We start from the raw sequence: 21030 nt of genomic DNA, 5'->3' as shown, positions 1-21030 counted from the left end.
AATATTTAGCCAGATGTCCAGTTTAACATAATCCTGCGTATTTACAATTATTCTTTATCTTAGGGGCAAAGGCTTAAAGTTTCAAATGTATCTTTATCCTGATGATATCTGTTGTTTTTATAAGTCTGATATAAGGAACATGTTGTTCATCTCTGTCTCTTGGTCTGCTTATCCAAATAGTAGGTCAAATATAATCTCTACTGTATGTTCCTAATTTTTTTTTATCAAATGACATAGGAGCGTACTAAGGATAAGATGTTTTCAGCTAGTGTCTGTTTATCTGCTGCGTATGTGGGGTGTTTAAAATGTGACATGTTATGTTTAGCAGATCTCAAGACCTAGCTCTTCAGTCTTCTACAGGCATAATCCCAAAATGGAAGGTATGCAGGACAGACAGGAAAAGATTGTATAAACAGTCTGCTTTGAAGGAGCCAGGCTTTTCTAAAGACATGTTAATCAAAACGACTTGCTGTGCAGAGATACATGGTGAAATTACACAAGCTACACTTTTTTATAGGACTTTGGTTTTAAAAGCGTGTGACTCATGTTTTTTTTATACAAAAAATATTATCTTCGTACAGTATCTCATGTTTCTTTTCCCTTAATTTCCTGCTCTTGTTCTTATAAACAAAGTTGGCATGGCTGCAGGAGCCTGCAATGGGAATTCAACAGGGACCTACGTATTTTGTTGGACAATGATCTGTACCAATAAAATAGTAAACAGGAGTGGAAAAAATAAACACATTTGTAAGGCATGTTGATTTGTCTTGATACTTTGAGCAACAAGAAACATATGAGAATAAAAAGACACACATGAATAGGACCTAAACAGAGTTTTTTTTTTAAATGTTTAAAAAGAAAGAGTGAGAGGATATGTGTAAATATATTTTTTTAAAAAACAGAATATCTTGTTTGAGAGTTTTATTAATATGTGTTTAATATTTTAATGTTCATCACGTAAAAGAAGTAAGTAAAAAAAAAAAATCTGGTCTATGGTTTCCATCCAATTGGTTCGCTCATGGGCCGAAGCTGCATGGTGCTTAATTTGCTCTTCTGCGCCATCAAGTGGACATTAAATGTAAATGTTAATGTAATTATAATGACACCATGGCTTTGGTGTGTGAAGCTTTGAGTTGAATACATTAATGAATAATGTTTGTGATGCCAATAAATAAATTATGAACTTATTAATATGGTTTCTGTCTTTATGATACAATGGCGGGGTCAAAAGGGAAAGTGGAAACAAATTGGTGAGGGGGTTGTGATGTGAATGTGCTTGTGTTACTTGGTTTGTGACTGTTCTTATGTGTGTGGGGACAAAATGTAACACGTACAATAGGGATAAAAGTTTATTTATTTGTATTTAAAAACAACAGCTTTTCAACAGTCCTGGGTTTCAGGCGGTTTTTTTTAAAACTAATTTCGCCTGCTTTAGAAAATATCCTTTCACAGGACACAGATGAAGCTGGGGTACAAAGAAAATATACCGCAAGTTTATACAAGTTAGGAAATAAAAAATTCCCCCCCAATACTATAGAATATATTGCAAGCAAACGAACAATAAAGTCCAAAGACAAGTACATGTGAGCGGGAATCCATTGCGTTTCCATTTCCTGAATCAGTCACGTGGTTCGGCCGGCTCGCTAGGCTTCGAACGTCACCACATACGTCATCATCCTGGATTACACGACACACGCTTCAAAGCCTCGACACTGGACGTCACATCACTAGTTTTAAGGTCTAGTCTCAATTGTTAATAGGAGCCAGTGCGCCTCTGTCGTCAGTGCTCCACAGCGCCTCCTGGTGTCCACCCGCGGAACGAGCCTCCACCGGATTGGCTGAGCGGTTGTCAGGAGTGTTTACAGGAAACATGGCTTCCCTGTCTGCTGGAGAGCTTCAAGAAATGGAAGGTGGGTAAATGTGTGAAGATGCAGCCGCGACATGTTAGTACGGTGCGGGTGAACCGGTGTTCGTGCGGATGAACATCTGCGGCTTCGTGTGAACACATTCGGCGACTCGTTCTCCTTGTTTCTAAGCAGATCTCCATCCTTGGCTAGCTAGCGAGCTAACAGGCTAACAACAAGACTCGCTAGCTATTCAGTCAACTCACCCCGTCTTGCTAATCCACATATTAACAGTTTAACTTTCTCCTACTTCTGAAAAACCTATGATATAGAAAAAGGGGATTTTATATTTAACATAGCCGGTCTGCCCATATGACATGGTCCAATTTCAGTCAGTTAACTAGCTCGCTATCATAGTTAGCAGTGCTCAGCTTGTGTCAGAATGGAAGTGAGCTAACCGTAGCCTGCAAGCTGTCTCTAAAATTGAATTACAGCAAGTCACGGTCCGATGTGTCCACTGGGAGTTGTAGTCCCGATGGGGGCACGAGTGAATCAGAGGGCAGAAACATGATGTAACATCCATGGCACCCGGGCCATCTAGATCTGCATCTAACGAAGCTTCTCTTGTGTTCGTCTGCTGACTGCAGTGGACCGGAGGGGTGAGTCCGAGGAGTCTGGGGATGATGAGACCAAGAGGAAGAGTATCAACGGAGACGTGAACGTGGACGTGGACCCGGACCCCAATCAGCCCGCTACCACAAGTAAATCAATACATCTGCAGCTCTGTGACATTGAAAGGAAGATGTTTTCTAAACCAGCCTGTCTGCTCATATCATCCTGACATGACCATTAACTTTACATATATCATGGCAGTGTCGAATAGCCACACATCAGTCTTCTCAACTGCTTTTAGGAAAGCTTTCTGTGTCTGTATCCTGGATGCAGCCTTGTTATTTTTAACTGATTAAATTTCCTTCTTGTTAAAGGTAAAGAAGAGTGTCCTGTTGACATGGAAACCATAACGTTGGACCCTGAGGAAGAGGTGAGAGCAGGTTCTAAAAACACTGCTGCTGTTCAGATGTACTCATTCATCTATCCATTCTTTGTACTGCTTATGCATATGCTGGTTAGCTGGAGCCAATCTCAGCTGACATTGGGCGAGAGACGGGTACACCGACAATCATTCACATCCACACCTACAGTCAATTTAAACCTCTTATACACCAAAATTAGAGGGTAAACACAGATTTTCTAAACACGGGTAAACATTACTAAAAAAGTTGATGGATTGTATAACACTTTATGTATTTTAGAAAGTAAACATTTGGTTGTAAATGTTATTTGTAGAGCTTGGAAGACAAAGCACAACATTTTCAATATGTTTTATTTTGAAAATATATTGATGTGTTTTCTCCAAATGTTTAACAACAACAGCTTCTCAGGAAGACAATGTGTGTGATGGGCAGATGTCTGCGCATGACAAAATAAACTCTTGAACAAGTGCTATTACCCATAGACAGGCTGTCATCTATAGTTATCTGTCTTCTTTCTAGGATGTTGATCTTGTTCATTGTCGTATTGGAAAGATTGAAGGATTGGAGGTGCTACAAAAGGCTAAAGTAAGTTACTTCAGTTATGGAGTGATGATCTATTATTTTGCTTCCAATAATTTTCCTCCTTTTTTTTAAAGTAAATTCTATGACAAAAGTCAAGTGATATTTCTGTCACTTCACCTTCTATTTATCTCTCCATACAGACACTCTCCTTACGACAAAACCTCATTAAAAAGATAGAAAACCTTGACGGTTTGCACTCACTGCAGGAACTAGATTTCTACGACAATCAGATCCGCAAACTGGAGAACCTGCACACCCTCACAGAGTTGGAGTAAGTCTGGAAAACCTCTGTAATCTCAACTAAATCTATGATGTCATGTTTTTATTTTTTTTTATATGGCTGATATTACAGAACAAAATAATTGTAGATTATGATTTTTCTAATGGAGACATTCGTTTTATGGATCAACAGGCAGCTCGATATGTCCTTCAACGTTCTGAGGAAAGTGGAGGGTTTGGAGCACTTGACTCGGCTGAAGAAACTTTTTCTACTTCACAACAAAATTGGCAGCATTTCCAACTTGGAACACTTCACATGCCTGGAGATGCTGGAGCTGGGCTCCAATCGAATCAGGGTGAGATGTTTGACGTGTGGTTAAACCTTTTTGAAAATGTTGTTTAAACCTTAACATGTTGCTGTGATGTTACTGAGTTAAAATGCATCATAGTTCATTAGTGAAACAATCATGACTTAATTTTAACATGCTTATTTTGTTTCTCTTGAAATGTTTGTGTTCACAGGTCATAGAGAACCTGGATAATCTCTCATCATTGCAAAGTTTGTTTCTTGGCACCAATAAAATAACTACGCTTCAGAATTTTGAGGGTTTACACAACCTGACGGTCTTAAGTATTCAGGTAACGTAAATGTTCTTCAGCACTTCTGGAGTGATTACAAAAGTTTGAGTTAAATATGCATATGGACTTGTTTGTAAACAATGTTGCGTACATTTATTTTCAGAGTAATCGGATTACTAAAATTGAGGGTATGCAGAGCCTGGTCAACCTGAGAGAGCTCTATCTGAGCCACAATGGCATTGAGGTCATCGAGGGCTTGGAGAACAATGTGAGTTTCAATAGCCCCATTTCTAAACGGACTGGATGCCAAACTGTCCATCATGCGTTTGACTAAATGTGCAGACATACACACAAAGTTTATTCTGTATTTTCAAACACGTTGTTTGCTCACCCTCATAGAAAAAGCTCACAACCCTGGACATTGCAGCCAATCGAGTAAGAAACATTGAGAACATCAGCCATCTGACGGAGCTGCAGGAATTCTGGGTATGGATTATTTGTGAAGTTAAACAAAATTATGAAACTCTGTCTTTATAATCTTTAATTTATATTTTAATCTGAATTAATTTGTATCTGTTTAAGTTAAAGTCTCAATAAGCCTTGCCAGTTATAAGGTATACACATAGCATTGTGTTGTAATTGTCATTTAAATATATATAGTGCATTTATTACCTTAACATCTCTTTTCTCCTTTTGCCAACACTATTTACACAAGACCCAGATGCCTGTGGCAAAAATAATCTTTCAATAATCTTTCATGGGTTTTTTCGCAGGGGTCTTCAAAAGTCAATAATCTGAATTTTAGGCCTCAAAAGTCTTAAATATGTTCAAATATTACATACTTGGTCTAAAATATGTTTAAATAGGTCTTAATTATGTCACGGTTCATTAACACTACTTCAGTGATTAAAATTAAGAAAAGACAAATAAAACTACAAGCAAGACTAACATGGAACTTAAACGAATTCTTTAAACATCCTGGTCAGAAATCGTACCTTCTGACTGATTAAACAACAGTTTATTATTTTAACGCTCTCCCCAACATCCATTTGTTGTAAAAGTCCTCTGCCATGCAGGACAATGCTAAGCATGTCTCCTCATTGACTACATTTCCTCCCATTCTGTCCCTAGATGAACGATAATCAAATTGATAACTGGTCAGACCTCGATGAACTGAAGAATGCCAAATCTCTGGAGACGGTCTACCTCGAAAGAAACCCGCTACAGAAGGACCCACAGTACCGACGAAAGATCATGCTGGCGCTACCCAGCGTACGCCAGATTGACGCAACCTTCATCCGCTTCTAAACTACAGCATACGACAAACCTGCCAACTTCACAGTGTTCTCCCTCACCTCTCTCACCTCACTCACCTCACTCCCCTGCTCATACACATTGGCCTCACGTAGTCATGTAGTCACTCCATACACAAATATACATTCTAACAATAAACTCACCCTTGGCTCACTCAACATACATACATGCATGTATGTATGCATTCATTCACACCTTGATCTATACTATTGTAGGGAAGCTTATATATTTATTAAGCTGGATATGAACAGTGAAAGTAACTGACTACCCCCCCACCACCACCACTCACCTTTCCTCTGCACTTGTTTTTATTTTAATGTTTTGCATGTATAGGACACTGTATGGAGACCTCACCCTCCTCAATCATACAGTTCCGATTAGCAAATAAGAAACCAGCCTCATTTACTGCATTGTTGAAGTTGCACTGCGAACATAAGATAGGAAAATGGTTGCATTGTTAATAGTTGAGGGTCTTTATTGTGGCTTTATTCATTCTGGTTGAACAGGATGAGACTGTTCTCACCACATACAACAATTTAACATCGACCTTAAAGGGAGAGTCCATGACAAAATATGATTTATGTATTTTTACTCTTCAGAATACATACTTAAGTGTTATTTGAATTTAAATGCTTCAGAAGGGATCCTGATAGCAATTTTGTTTGTCACAGAATCAACTAAAATGAAGCCTTAGGTCCTGACCCTGTTCAGTAAAGTGGCATTTTACATATCAGAAAACTGATGAGTAATTTTAATGAAGAAGTCTATTCCTTCATAACAGTTCAGAGGCCAATTTTCTGTTCAACAAATGACTTGTGCAGTAGAATAAAGTTAATGAGAGTGTAAGATCATTTTAATGTGTTCACAAAGATTGTTTTGTAATCAGTGTTACACCCTTCCCCCCCCCCACCCCACCTCTGTAAGTCACTGCCCACACTGTTTTTTCACCTCTGCCTTTGAGGTTATGTTTTCAACCGTGTTCCTTGGTTTGCTTGTTTTTTTGTCGTCAGGTTTTTCGTAAAAGTGCTGAATCAATCCTTCTACCACTCAGTAGAGGGATTGTTCATGGGGCAGGGAAGAACCCGTTAAATGTGGATGCAGTTCATATTAAAGGGGTGAATCTAGTCATTTTTATTCAGCCTTGTGCTCTGAGTAGTCATGTTTTTTGTTACCTTAAATACATCACTGATAACAGACTTGGTTTTCTTTTGGTCATACATTTTATTTGAAGCAATCACAGGAATATGTCAACTGGTTTTTAAGTGAATTCACTTGTGAAGGGCAGAAGTTGACACCAATGGGCGATCTTTTCAAATGTAAGATAAAGTTCATGCAGTTTGCAGACCCGATTTTCCAGAATTACTTTAGACACCACATTGACACGTTAAGTACTAATTCTTTCTTAAGTAAAGAAATACTGATGTATATTGATTGGCTATTTTGCCATGTTGAAACAATAGTGAATTATTTATTGTCTCTTGTATATAAAGCTTGAGTGCACTTGATTATTTCCCATTTAAAATTAAAAGGCATCTTTTGCGTGAAAGTAATTTCCCATATCAGGGCGAAAAGCAGCACATCCCTGGATTAGAATTAAATTACCTGTAAATGAGTTTAATGTGGCCGGAGTCAATACTCGATCAAAATAACATCATGCTTTGTATCATAGAGATATCAGTACCTAACAGTTATTTTTTCAATGGAATAGAAATTGCGGTTGGAAACCCTTTAAATCTGACTGTTCACGGTTAACAAACTTACCATGGCTCAACTGGAGAACATTAATAAGCCCATATGAGCAAAACTGAGGGACATTATGATTTACTGATTATCTCTGATATGGATGTACTGTCTTTTATATTTGGTTTTAAATTACTATAGAATTGGCCAGTGGGATTGGAGCTGTCACTTTGTGAATTTGTAAATATAATTTGGACATGTCGTGTAGAAAGTTGGTGCCGTTATGACCTTCCCTTTGTAAAGTGATATCCTTTTTCTTTCTTTTTTACGCCAGGCAGCACAACAGATTGGTGTGAGATATGGTAATAAAGATATCATGACCTTTAGTGGCCATTGATGAGCATCTGCTATTAGCTCTTTGTTGTTAGAACTGAGTTTCAGGGTTTGGACTTGGTCGATACGGTTTTCAAACTAAATGTATAATGCAAATAACAATACAATTGCACCACTTAAGTCTGTGTAGCTTTAATTTATGCTGTTATAGCTATAGCTGTTATATTTGGCATGACCCAGGGGCGGCTTCTGGTACAGGCGACATAGGCGGTTGCCTAGGGTGAAAAATGCAGGACGGCACAAGAGACTGAATTATCATGACGAGACACATGCAATGTAAAACAACATATTAACGTCACACCATCATCCTCTAACCCGGGACGCACCGGAGGTAGAAGCGCTGCGAAAAGCGGTCCGCCTCATTTCCTTGCCCATGTTCGCACTGGCAGCGTAATGCCGGGAAGAACTGGGAAGCGCCGCGGCTACACACACACACAAGCACATAATCTCCTGTGGGGGGTAGGGGGCGGCTACAGGCTCGCGTAGGTCAGTCACCTGTAAAGACCAGCATCATTTACCCCCCTGAACCAACGCGGAGAAATGTGCTCCCTGGGCCGCAGGGATGAGCCAGCCCCACGCCACTACGCTGCCATGGGTGGAACCAGGACACCAGTGGACACAGGAGCTGGGTCCGAACTCATGGGTAAGTTTGGCAGGCTGTCGTGTTGGCAGGACTTCAACCACCTATTCATTGCACAATATCTAATAATATGTCAATTTAAAAACAAAAATTAACCAAAATTTTTAATTAAATTAAATAAAAAAATTAAATAAAAAAAAAAATGCGCGCACACATCCTGCGCAAAAGCCCATTGAGCACATCCTGCGCAGAAACCTACTGCACACATACTGCGCAGAAGCTCATTGCGCACGCAGGTTTTTTTGTTTTCGTTTTTTTTAATTAATTTAATAAAAAAAAATTTTTTATATTAATTAATTTAAATTTACATAGTGTAATATATTTTGCAATTAATAGGTGATTGAAATCCTGCCAATTTTAAGAGTTCAGTATATTGCCGGCACAAAGACAAGAAGAACTGGATATCGAACCTGCGCCCTTCGTGTAGAAGAACGACCACTCTGCCCACTAGGCCAAATCGCCTGCTAACTCCCGTGAGGAACTAAGCACACTAAGAAGATGGGAAAATTATCGTGTGTGTGTTTGTCCGTGTCATTCAATGCTGCTTTTTATACACACTTCAGAAAAAATATTTTCTACTTTACTACCTTACTTAAAAGTTACTTTTATATTTTTGGATTTTAGATACTGGAGGATTTATCATGCTTTACAAACCTATTGTTAGAGAATAACCCAGTAGTTTCCAAACTTGTCTTCTGACGCCTAATAAGAATCACAATCTGCTGCTGCTGGTTTCCATGCGATGTCCTGAGGCTGCCCCCTGCTGGCTGCTGGGTTCCTCTGCTGCTCTTGCTTGGTTTGTGCAGCTTGTGATTAACAAAAGCTGTCCATAAAAGAAAATATTTATTATCCTTTAAGGGCAATTTGATGAACAACCAGCAACCAGTGCACAACAAAAATAAACCAATATATAGAATGTAAATAAAACACAATATAAAAACCCTATAGACTAAGTAGCAGGGGAAAATGAACTTTTAATAAATTGATTGATAAGTCGACCAACAGAAAATTACCCATCAACTATTTAGATATTCTAGAAACATTTCATTCTACTTTTAATTTCCTGTTGTGTTTCTAATTATTAATAATGTTGGTGACATTTTGACCTTGATAAATGTGTGGAGGTTTTATTACCTCTGCTAAGGAGGTTATGTTTTCACCTCTGATTTGTCAGTCAACATGTAATAAACTACTGGACCAATAACCACAAAACTTGGTAGAAGGAAGCTGCATGGATCAGAGATGAACCTATACGGCTCTGTTGAGCTCTACTGAGTGCCAGTCTAGTGAATCAATCTCCTTATTCGCCTTCCTTCAATGGTTCCCTTGCTCTCCCTTTCTCCCTCTCCCTCTCTCCAGGCTAGAAGCGAGATCACATCAGATACCATTCAGCAGTCCAGCCAGGTCAGCAATCCAAGTCGCAAACAGAACCTGTCCTGTTGCGTGTCGGAGGTCGGCCATGGCGAGTTGACTGGCATATGCCTCACAACAGTTCCTCATAGCAGCATGATGAATACAAAGAGAAGTATAAAAACCTACTCATTTTGGCAGCATAGTAGGGACATTTGCTGATGTCACCATCCGTGGCTCCGTGGACAGGCAAGCCAGCATCTAAAACATCCTCCTGGATGGGCTCCCTGTGTGAACAGACACGCTGCGGTATCAGACTGCGGTTAGAGTCAAAGATGAATCAAAAAAGATTAAATTATCAGGTGCACAATTCAGAAAGCACCGCAAAGTAGAGGAGGAGAAGAAAGAACAATATAGAGATAAGAATCACCCCGATTGTGGACATCATTAATGTTTATTTTTGTCGACATGACATGATATGCTATCAGTACAGCTGATTTCAAACTCTTCATATTTTTTGTTAAATATTTTCATTGTTTTTTATAGCTTACAATTTTGTCTGCCTGTGTGTGCATCTGTAAACAGTCCAAAGGTCATTGTGGATGAATGACAGTTTGCGTGTGTATGTTGGGGGGGGCCAATTTGAAATCTTGACTAGGGTTTCAACATTGCCAGGGCCGGCCCTGGCATCACCAATGAGTCAATCTTGATGAAATATCCTCTAAGTTGACACTTATCAACCTTTTTCTAACGTTCTTCATTTGCAACATAGAGATAAAAAAAAAACAATTATTCAGAAACATAGAAAATGTTTGTTTGTGTTCAAGGTAAGGTATTCCTTTAGTAAATTCACTAAAAGTCACTTAAAATGTTAAATCAAGGGGGGACTTTAATTTAACTGCCAGTCCATTCTTGTTTGTAGATGTTAAATCAACCTTAAATTATTAACATGATTCATGTAGAAATTGACCCCACCAATTTATGTCAGTTTCTTGCTTTGATATTTTTTATTTGGTGTAGACTTTGGCTGGATAAATTAACAAATTCATGAAAAACAAAATATCTTAACTTACTCTGTGATTAGGTATCGATTGGGTAGGAGCCAGGCCTTCTCCCGTATCCTCCACAAAAATAATTCCAAAATGACAATTATATCTCCAACATCCAGGACAGTTCCTGATTCCGTTAGGTGCACATTTAAGTCCCTGGTTACTGTTTAACCTATGGTAAAGCAGTAACTTCTTTTTGGAACTGAATTCTTATTAATTCCCTTGTAATTTCGGGAGAAACAAATTTGACCAATGGGAATTAACATTGGCCAACACATGTATGGGAATTCGATCATGGCTAAAATATAAATAACATAACTACGAGGGTATTACACCAAATAATTTTGCTCAATACCCAGAAGTTACACAGATATTAGAGACTGGATATATATTTTTTAAATAGCATAAACAATCCTGTAAAAATTGCAGGTAATGTTGATAATGGGTGTGAAATTTACCTTACAAAATCATTAGGTTAACAAATGAAACTTGTAATAACGTTTTTATTTATTCAACTACATTACCCTTCTTTTTCAAAACAACTCCTTTTACAAATGTGTATCCACAAAAGTATTACATACATGTACTCAACACAGAAAATAGTCAGCCTAAGCGACAGAACTGTTAAATAAATAGAAAACTAGATAGATATTAGATAATAATAAATAAAGCATTAATTAAATATATTATGACAAAAAAGCAGATAAACGATAGATATAAAGAAGAAAAAAAGAAAAGAAAGAGGGGGGAGTTACTTATTATTTATCAAAGATGTCATTATAAATTTGGCCAGGTTTTCTTTATTTATTTCTTTCTTTATTAGAGCATGAGTTGGAGCGATTGGATATTTTCTGTAATTCGCATTGAAATCCTGTAAAATTGCAGGTGCTGTTTGCAAGTCTACATTCAAGGGCTTGAAAAATGTACTGTAAAAAATCATTAGTTATACAATGTAGTCAGTGTTCGGGTTCTGCTCTTTAAAATGTGTCTTTTGCACACTCTGTCTACATATTCTTACACTCATAGTATATTATATTATCTATACCTCTACTACATATCATATATTATATCATACTCTCTGTATATTCTTTGTATACATAAGTCTATATACACATATTTATACATGTGTACATGTTATAATTATTATTATTATATTACTATTATTATATATACTGTTGCTGCCATTATTACTATATACTGCTATTATATTGGTATAATTCCTATCATTTATAAATGTATATTATGTTATATTATATACTATATATACTATACTATTTTTATATACTGTCTAACAATAACATTACCATCATATCATCAGTACTATTACCATCATCTTGCCACTGCACCTTATCTACCTATTTTATCTTGTGCTTCTTTTTTTTATTCTTTCTACCTCAATATTTTTTATTTTATTCTATTGTATTGTATTTTATTGTATTCAAATATACCGGCTGCTATGACAACTTAATTTCCCTTCGGGGATGAATAAAGTACTCTATATATCTATCTATCTATCTATCTATAACATGTTTCTACGTTGAACTACACCACCCACAATGCATCGCACAGCTGCGCGGTGACCGGCGGTGACCGGCGGTGACGCGGGGGCCTCGCGCCGCGCCAGACGAAGTGGGGAAAAAGGACGGCACCGCGCATGCGCCACATTTATGTTGTTGTTTGTGGCGGTAAGATGGCGGCGCTCGGAGACGCCTCAGCTCCGGGGATGAATGGGTTAATACAACAATTCACAGCAATAACAGGTGAGAACAACATGTAGTTTCGGGCTGGTGCTGCTCGGGAGGTTCGAGGTGAGCAGCAGCAGCAGCTCCCGGGTCCCTGGAACACAGGAAACCCGCCAGCAGGCAGAGGAGGCACGCCGAGTGTCTCTGTGGCCGCTGCGCTGTCAATGCTCCACACACAGGGGGACAGCAGCGCCTCGGATCTGCTCAACTCGGGGGAAACACTCGGGAAACGGAGCCGAAACCCGCCGGCTGGGGATCAGACCCTCCACGGGCACTTAGACATGTGTGATATCCGGTGTGGCGGGGGTGGAAGACGCTATCTCGCCCGCAGAGAGCTGCTCTTCTCGGGGGGGTTTTCCGCTGTGCCTGGCTGCTCGGTGAATGTGGAATGGACGTCGGCGGAGAACGTTTCCCTTCTTCCTCGGCAGCCAGGCTTCGTGCTGCCTTCACTGTCACCTCCTCTCTCCCCGGGCTGCACACACCGGACACGTTTCTCCCTCTCTCACCGCCCGCCCACACGCCCCGGGTTGTGTGTTTTTGTGTGTCCTTTTTTGCGTTTGAAATGACGGACCTGGTTTTTATATTTTTTAGTTTGAAGTTATTTATCGGAGGAAACGGGAGCCTCAGGTCGGGGCTGCTACCGGATTCGGGAAGTGTAGCGGACATGCGCAGTGCCAGTGGAGGGATCGCTGTAGTTCGACTGTGCAGCTCCTCAGTTAGAACTCAACGAAAGTTCATCCTCAGATCGTGTGTTTCCTGAATTTTGACTTTATTATAAATTCGGTCATTGTGTGCATTAATAATCTGAATGTATTATCGGGCCATTCTGTTGCTTTGGCATGTTTCCTCTTGTTCGCTCCGGATCGTGTGAGCTGTCCTCTGCCTTGCTGCCTTCTTTGTACAGAATCACACCGTCGTCCTCTTTAACTTGATGTTGCCTTGTGGAAGTTGTTTTACTTTCATTTCAGTGGTGATAGAAGTTTACACATTTTCAATAATGACAATCATTCAAACTGTGTTTATATAGCTGCTTGCGAACAAATCAAATTCAATTCAGAGTGAAATTTTACAGCTCGAGTCGAATATACCCATAAAGGATCACTGTTGTTTTGATCCTTTGATACTTTGTTTTTGAAAGGCAAAATTTTACAACCTAAAAGTCAAGTGTGAAGTTTTTATTTGTCATATGCAAGTTAACACAGGTTCAACAGTACAACGAAAGGTGTTGGACAAGAAGAAACCGGTCAACTCAGCAGTTCAAGCAAAGTAGAAAGAGCTTACTATAAAAGAAAAGTCAAATATGTGTAGGAGGAAAAGTTGAAGTGTCCATTCAGAGTGATTTACTGGTAAAAATTAATTGTAGGAAGCCATGGTGCAAATCGTTTATTATCACAGTATTGCTATAACATAATGATAATAATAATATCTTTATTTATACAGCACTTCACAAATGAAAAACATGCAAGTAAAAATTACACCAAAAATAACTTCAACATTAAAAAAACAGTCAGAGAGAAATAAATAAAAGAATAAAAGCACAAAACGTGTGACGGAAATTTAAGGACCACCCATTACAGTAATAAAAATAGAACTAAGTCAAATCATGGCATTCCAATAAAAAGTTTAAAACTTTAATTTAAAGGAAGCCACTGACTCCGTCTGCTGTATTTCCTCGTGCAGGATGTTCCAGAGCCTTGGAGCTCTTATTTTAAAAGCTCCGTCTGCCTTGGTCTTTAGCCGAGAATCTGTTAAAACAGCTCTTGACAGCGGATCTCAATGTGCAAGCAGGGTTTTATGGGGATGTCACATATGTGAATTTATCTATTACCAGTTTCTCAATAGATTTTTTACACAACAGTGATTGTATCAGTTTATATTTTAAGTCCTACACCTTCATAAAGAAGTAAAAGTATTCAATGGGCAACATTATTCTGCTATTTAAACTCTGGCACTGAATGAATGACGTGGATTGTGTGAGTGTTGACACATTTACTTGTGCAGTTTTATGGACATGTGTTTCTGAATATCCGCATGTCTGTGTCGTCCCCTAGGAGCCACAGAGAGTGTAGGGCAACATATGTTGGAAGCATGCAGCAACAACCTGGAGATGGCGGTGACCATGTTTCTGGATGGAGGCGCAATAGCAGAGGAGCCCAGCACCAGCTCCAGTTCAGCAGCTTCCAGCAGCAGAGCTCCACCTGAAGAGTAAGTTGATACGTTTATTCACAACAGTTCTTTTTAATAGACTGTCTTTCTTTATAGTGCCGATAAAATGTCTCTGCTACTTCAGAGTTTGGGGGGAAATTTGGCATTCAAGGCACTGTGTGATTTGGGTTCATGCTGGGTGGTTTAATCAAATCAGAGGCTGTATCATTATAGGCTGACATCATTGTTTAGCCCTGGGTTGTTTATCTTGGATTCACATTTGTTGCCTTGTGTCTCAGTGAAGTACGAGCACCCATTCCACAGAAGCAGGACATATTGGTGGAACCGGAACCACTGTTTGGAGGTATTGTTCTATGTCTTATTCCATCTCATGTTGATAGATCTGAATCTAAATTGCTCTTTCTACTGGCTCTGCGGTTACAATCATCTAATGAGTGTGACTTTTGATGTTTCTGTTACACGTGCAGTGCCAAAGCGAAGACGACCTGCTCGATCAATATTTGATGGTTTCAGGGACTTCCAAACAGAAACCAGTAAGTAATATTAAAGTTTTCCGAGCTTATGATATGTAACAATTCATTACAATGTATAAAACAACTTGACTTCTGATGTATATTAAGTTGATCGCTTGCATTTTCCAGTCTGTTTACAACCATGTTTAGACTCTGAGAAACACCCAATTTTATTCAAGGTAACAGGACATTTTGTTTTGGTCGCCATATAATTACGTGGCTTTGTCCGTGTCTGCGATAACCTCCAGAGCAAATGACGTATGACAAAGGATAAACACTGTTATTATCGGTCACTCGTAAGGGATCCCAATCGGTCATTGCCCTTTGCTGCGTAACGTGAATAAAACCTGAATACATAACTTCATCTGTGTTCATGATTTGCACCTCAGTTAGATTAGATAGATTTTGATTAAGACGCCCCTTGCAGCTGAAGTTGCACTTTGTACATTTAACTTGGTAACCAGATGACCCAAAACAACTTTTTTGAATGCCAATTATTACAGCCGAAAAGTCAGAATAATTAAGATAAATGCTGAAATAAGTTTGAAATTAAATTTGCGTTATAACAACCAACAACAGCCAATTGACCAAATCTGTGTTTTCTCTCTGTGGCTGTGCCTTTACCTCCTGTGATGACTGTGCATGTTTCTCTCCTCCTAGTCCGTCAGGAACAGGAGCTGCGTAACGGTGGGACAGTGGATAAGAAACTGAGCACCCTGGCAGACCTTTTCCGTCCTCCCATTGAGCTCATGCACAAAGGCAGCTTTGAGACGGTAAGAAGTCGCTAACTGGACACATTACACTGCACGTCTTTCTTCATCTTTTGTGAACTTTTAATGAAACTTCAGAGGATCACGGGGAAAAGGCAGGAGTATGCAGGTTGTCACTTTTGTTATGGCAGTGTAATTCACTCACTGGTATTCGTTAAATCAGATGTTAGAGAGTTGGTCCACCATGATAAATGATCTCATACCACTGATGTTGATGGTTATAACTGTTCTCCATGAAGGAAACATTGTGTGTGTAGTGAATGTGGTTTATTTGTCTTTGGTCAAAGTGTTATGTTCTCCTTATGATGCAACCTGATTTCAAAATCAGTTTGGTTTATAAAACTCCTGTCGTATCTTTAGTAATTCCACCATTCGCTATTCATTTATAAAATTAATTTAATTGTGTTGTTTTGCTGATTCTGTATTTTCTCTTTCGTGTTTACAGGCAAAAGACTGTGGGCAGCTGGAGAACAAGTGGCTAATGATCAACATTCAAAATGTTCAGGACTTTGCCTGCCAGTGCCTAAACAGGGATGTTTGGAGTAACGATGCAGTGAAGACCATAATAAGAGAGCACTTCATTTTCTGGCAGGTATGTTGTTTTAAAGCTCTTTTCATTGTGTTGCTCCAGGGTTTCTAAGATTCAACTGATGTGATATAAAACAACAACTAGAAATCAATTTTGCTCTTTCTGTCGTTACAGGTTTATCATGATAGTGAAGAGGGACAAAGATACATTCAGTTTTATAAGCTGAACAAGTTTCCCTACATTTCCATCCTCGACCCCCGGACTGGTGAGCAGAGAGTTCATGTGAATTGATGCAGTGGTAATGCATTTGAGCTACATGGTATATAGAAGTCAGTAAATGCACAGAAGACTGATTCGAAAGCTTTAAGAACAAGCGTCACTCACTCTTTATTTTCTAATTTGATGACATATATCTCTTGCTTGCAGTATTTTAAAAGAATTGTGGGATGCAAGATCGTTGTAGCAATAGAAATGTCTGTCCTTGATCTTTGCATCATAAACCTTAACAGCTTGGATTTGAGCTTTTGATTTTTTTAAATCCCCAAAAGGTCAAGGTCAATGCATGGGGTCAAAGTTATTGCCTATTGCTAATCTATGAGAAATGTTTTGAAAGCACACATTTACAACGGACTTGAACTTTAATTTGAGTTAGGGAATCAATTAGGGCATAAATAAAGGCAATACGAACAGTGCTATCATCTGTGTGACAATACAAACAGAATAAAACGTTAATAGCCAAATGCAGAACCCGAGAATGTTTTAATCTGAAAATGGAAAAATGGGAGGGGAACTGCATAAACCTGTATGTGCTGTTTATACCCAAATCAGGCAATGCTTAGTATTGAATTTTGTAATAATGCCCTTTAACACTGACGTCATAAACCTACCATGTTTGAACTATTTATTTTATCAATATAACCTTAAGGTTTTGTCTATAGTCCTATAGGATGCAAATATGCATTTTGAACTCTTATCGATTTACAGTCTTTCTAGTGCTATTGTTGGTGTCGATATCATTGAAAAAGTATTTCTCATTCAGCTCACACAAACTCTGACGGGGCTGAAAACATACCTTGCTTGCGCAGCAAAGTCAGAGTGCAGGGAAACTAGTTCCATTTGATGCATTTGAAACATGACCAGTCAATTGCATCGGTTGCCTGTATATTGTTGTCTAAATTCATTAATTTACTGACCTTTCTAGGACAAAAAATGGTGGAGTGGAACCAGCTGGATGTGGCATCGTTCTTGGAGCAAGTGTCTGGCTTCCTGGCAGAGCACGGGCAGCTCGACGGGCCTTCCTGCCACGCACCTCCCGCCAAACGGGCTCGCTCTGTGGGTCTCTCCTCCATTGTGTCACCTCAAATTCTCGTTCTATTTACTTTTCTCAGTTTCTTCTTCTGTGGCATCTCTTAACAGTTGCAGAGCCATCATCTCACATTTGGGTCATCAAGCTATTGTCATTTACTCTTCCTGGCAGTAATAGATGCATTACATGTAGAAGACTTTATTTTTAGGGATAAATGAACAGCATCGCCTATCTGCTTAGTTTCTCATGTTTCTTTAAATTTGCAACTATCTTATCACCGTCTGTCATTTTGCCCAGCTTGTTTTCTACAACTGCACTCTCTTTTTGTTTCTAGGAGAGTCTGATAGATGCCAGTGAAGACAGTCAGCTGGAGGCAGCAATCCGAGCCTCCCTACAGGAGACCCACTACGAGTCTTCAAATGTCCCAGAAGTTCCTGATTCCCCTCGATCAGATGAAGAATCGGATGCAGAACCTTTCTCCGACAGCGAGGGTCCCATCTCTGTTGATGGCTCAGACAGTGAAACACCAGCACCCCACGAAGAGAAAAGTTCTACCAGCCAGCACGCCCCGGTCCCTTCGGCCACCGTGGCACAGCATCGTCTACATCCCGACAGTTCAACCTCCTCCCACAGAAAGTCTCCGTACAAAGAAAACAACCACAGTCACAAGAAAGAGGAGAGCAAAAAGAACCACCTGGAGCCCTCGGCTGCCGGTCCTCGTCATCCTCATCCTGGTCCAGATTCAGGGGACAACCACTGTCACTCGGCAGCAGAAAATTCTGGAGCGGCGAAGCCCAGCACCACCAACGCCTGTGACGTGGACTGTCCTGATGACAATGGTATGAGTGTGTGTGAATCTGAAACAGTTAAGATGAGGGTGCGTTTGTGTTTGAGTGGAAAGAGTCTTTGTGTTAGTCTTCAGCCTGCAGACAGAGCCCGCTCAAAACCTGTGTCAACAGTTAATTAATGAGAACTCAACCGCTTAAGCCTGCTGCATACTAGAGGATTATCACATCCTAATTTATTTTAAAAGTGTGGGAGCCCACAGACATATTGACAGGTGTAACCGACTTTTAATCTTTTAATAATGAGAGCACACACACTAGACGATCCAGTCCAGATGCAGGACCTCACACATGTAAACAAAGGAGAGTCAAATCCAGACCACACACACACACACACACACACACACACACACACACACACACACACACACACACACACACACACACACACACACACACACACACACACACACACACACACACACACACACACACACACACACACACAAACACACAATTTTTATCCTGTTGTTTGTACAAAAAACATTCACAAAGACTTGTATTGTTGCCACAACTCAACAAGTTAATAGTCCTGTTGGCCAGATAATCGGTTCCGATCAGCCTCATATTGGTAACGCCCCCAACGATCGTCGGTAGGCCTGAATCAGACTCGACAATCCTCTGTGCAGCAGGAATTTGGCTCTGTCAGCCTCTGCCAAAGTATTCAGCAGCACTCAGTATGGACAGGAGCATGCCCATATTAGAATTTCCAAATCTGAATTCATAGACCTAATTTTCATGTTATTTGTTGTATTTTTTTCCTTCTTTTCCCCTCATAGGTCCCAAAGCCAGGTTGATGCTCCGTTACCCAGATGGACAGAGAGAGCAAATTTCCTTGTCTTCTAAATCAAAACTTTTGGTGAGAACACATCCTGGCAATTTCATCACTTCACCTGGGATTCTGTGTTTGGGGAAATTTGATTGTTGCTTCAAAAAGAGCAAAAGAAAAATGCAAGTGAAAGCATTTAAAAAAAAAACTGAACATGTTCTCAAACTGAACCACCGTGCTCTTGAATAAAGATAACTCCTCCAGAGCAAGGTACCCTAGAGATGCTGATAGAGGGATTTATTTCAAACAGGCTAGCTGTTCCCCCCATTCTCAGTCTTTCTGCTAAGCTAAGTGAACAGCTGCGTGTCCCAGCTTCATATTTATTGTAGTTATTCTTAATATATATATAAATATACATATCATTCTATATCACTTGATTCATGATTCTGACTCCTGCTTTATCACTCTCTTTTCAAGGCACTGGTAAGACACGTCCAGTCCAAAGGATACCCTAATGAACGCTTCGAACTCGTCACCAACTTTCCTAGAAGGAAGCTTGCCCACTTGGACTATGACATCACGCTGCAGGAGGCGGGGCTTTGTCCACAGGAGACTGTATTTGTGCAGGAGAGGAACTAGCCTTTAATCAGACACACTCACTTTTTGCTCCTCTGTATCTCTCTGGTAGATCTCACCCTTTCACAAATTATCTGGGACGATGTTATTGGCCTTGAACCCGTTACCTTCTGTTCACCTGGAATTAGGCCCCTTTTTTTTTTTTTTTTTTGCCAAGACAACTCGTAGTGGATGGACTTCTTTCCCCCGCCTCTACAAGTCTGAATAGTGACATCTCTGCTGAGAGCCTCATCCCTTTGTAGTGCTCTCCAACTGGCCAGCAAAGTGTCGCAGACTCCAGCATTTAAATGTGATATATTCTGTTCTGAAGCAGGCTGCAGTTCTTTATGATCACTCAGGCACATCAGAATAGAATATATATGATATAGCTCATTTTAAATCAAATAAAACCAAAAAATTGATCTTTTACAAAATGTACGATGAGGCAACAGGGATTTGAAGAAAATGTCAAAGAGTATATTTTCTAGTGCTGCTTGTTATTTCCTGTACCTGGAGACCGGTAAAGAGAGACTTGTTGTTCATTCTGACCCAAACATAGTTTGAAGCATTATAATTATTTGGACAGCAGGGGCACTCAGAAGAAATGTCTGCAAACTACAAACCACAAAAATGTTTCCACCATCAGTGACACACTTGTGTAGGTCTGAGAGGATTCGGGCTGATCTACACATTTTTATTCAAGTTTCTATTAGAGACTAGTAGATTGTTTTTTGGACTTCAACTTTTGATACAGAAAGGAATCAATGAAGGGTGGTCTCATCAGTCGGACCTACACTGTACAGAGATGGCTTAGAGAGACTGGTATTTAGCTGTAGTCATTGTTTCTTTTCTGTTTTTTTTATATGCTGCCAAGAAAATATGCTGATGTTGAAATATAACCACCAAAACAAAGGGACATTCTGCTTGGTCTTTTGTTAATTTACTCTATTAACTATTGAAAGAAACCTCATAACTTCAGTGTCACTAATGTTAAAAACCCAAACCATCATTAGAACATTCAGAAGAGCGTATACCTCCACCAAACAGTCCCCTTAAACTGAAACGTCTTAAAGCCACAGTTACAGGTTTCTT

General features: G+C 39.5%; 2 protein-coding genes across 2 annotated transcripts; both read left to right on the top strand.

The window, feature by feature from the left end:
* The first annotated feature begins 1853 nt into the window (after positions 1 to 1853).
* Positions 1854 to 6769, top strand: ppp1r7 (protein phosphatase 1, regulatory (inhibitor) subunit 7). The gene is made up of 10 exons (XM_061084034.1): positions 1854 to 1910; positions 2492 to 2605; positions 2831 to 2886; positions 3398 to 3463; positions 3601 to 3731; positions 3873 to 4035; positions 4202 to 4318; positions 4422 to 4526; positions 4658 to 4744; positions 5390 to 6769. Exons 1-10 carry the CDS (start codon positions 1871 to 1873, stop codon positions 5564 to 5566), a joined length of 1056 nt encoding a protein of 351 aa, XP_060940017.1. The 5' UTR covers positions 1854 to 1870; the 3' UTR covers positions 5567 to 6769.
* Positions 6770 to 12338: 5569 nt separating this feature from the next.
* On the top strand, positions 12339 to 20851 carry ubxn7 (UBX domain protein 7). The gene is made up of 11 exons (XM_061083992.1): positions 12339 to 12444; positions 14478 to 14631; positions 14871 to 14935; positions 15060 to 15125; positions 15765 to 15877; positions 16320 to 16466; positions 16578 to 16668; positions 17605 to 17735; positions 18044 to 18548; positions 19334 to 19413; positions 19801 to 20851. Exons 1-11 carry the CDS (start codon positions 12339 to 12341, stop codon positions 19960 to 19962), a joined length of 1620 nt encoding a protein of 539 aa, XP_060939975.1. The 3' UTR covers positions 19963 to 20851.
* The last annotated feature ends 179 nt before the right edge of the window (positions 20852 to 21030 follow it).

The sequence above is a fragment of the Limanda limanda genome, chromosome 13, assembly GCF_963576545.1.
Source record: "Limanda limanda chromosome 13, fLimLim1.1, whole genome shotgun sequence".
Classification (NCBI taxonomy): Eukaryota; Metazoa; Chordata; class Actinopteri; order Pleuronectiformes; family Pleuronectidae; genus Limanda; species Limanda limanda.
This window is presented reverse-complemented; position numbering and strand designations above follow the sequence as displayed.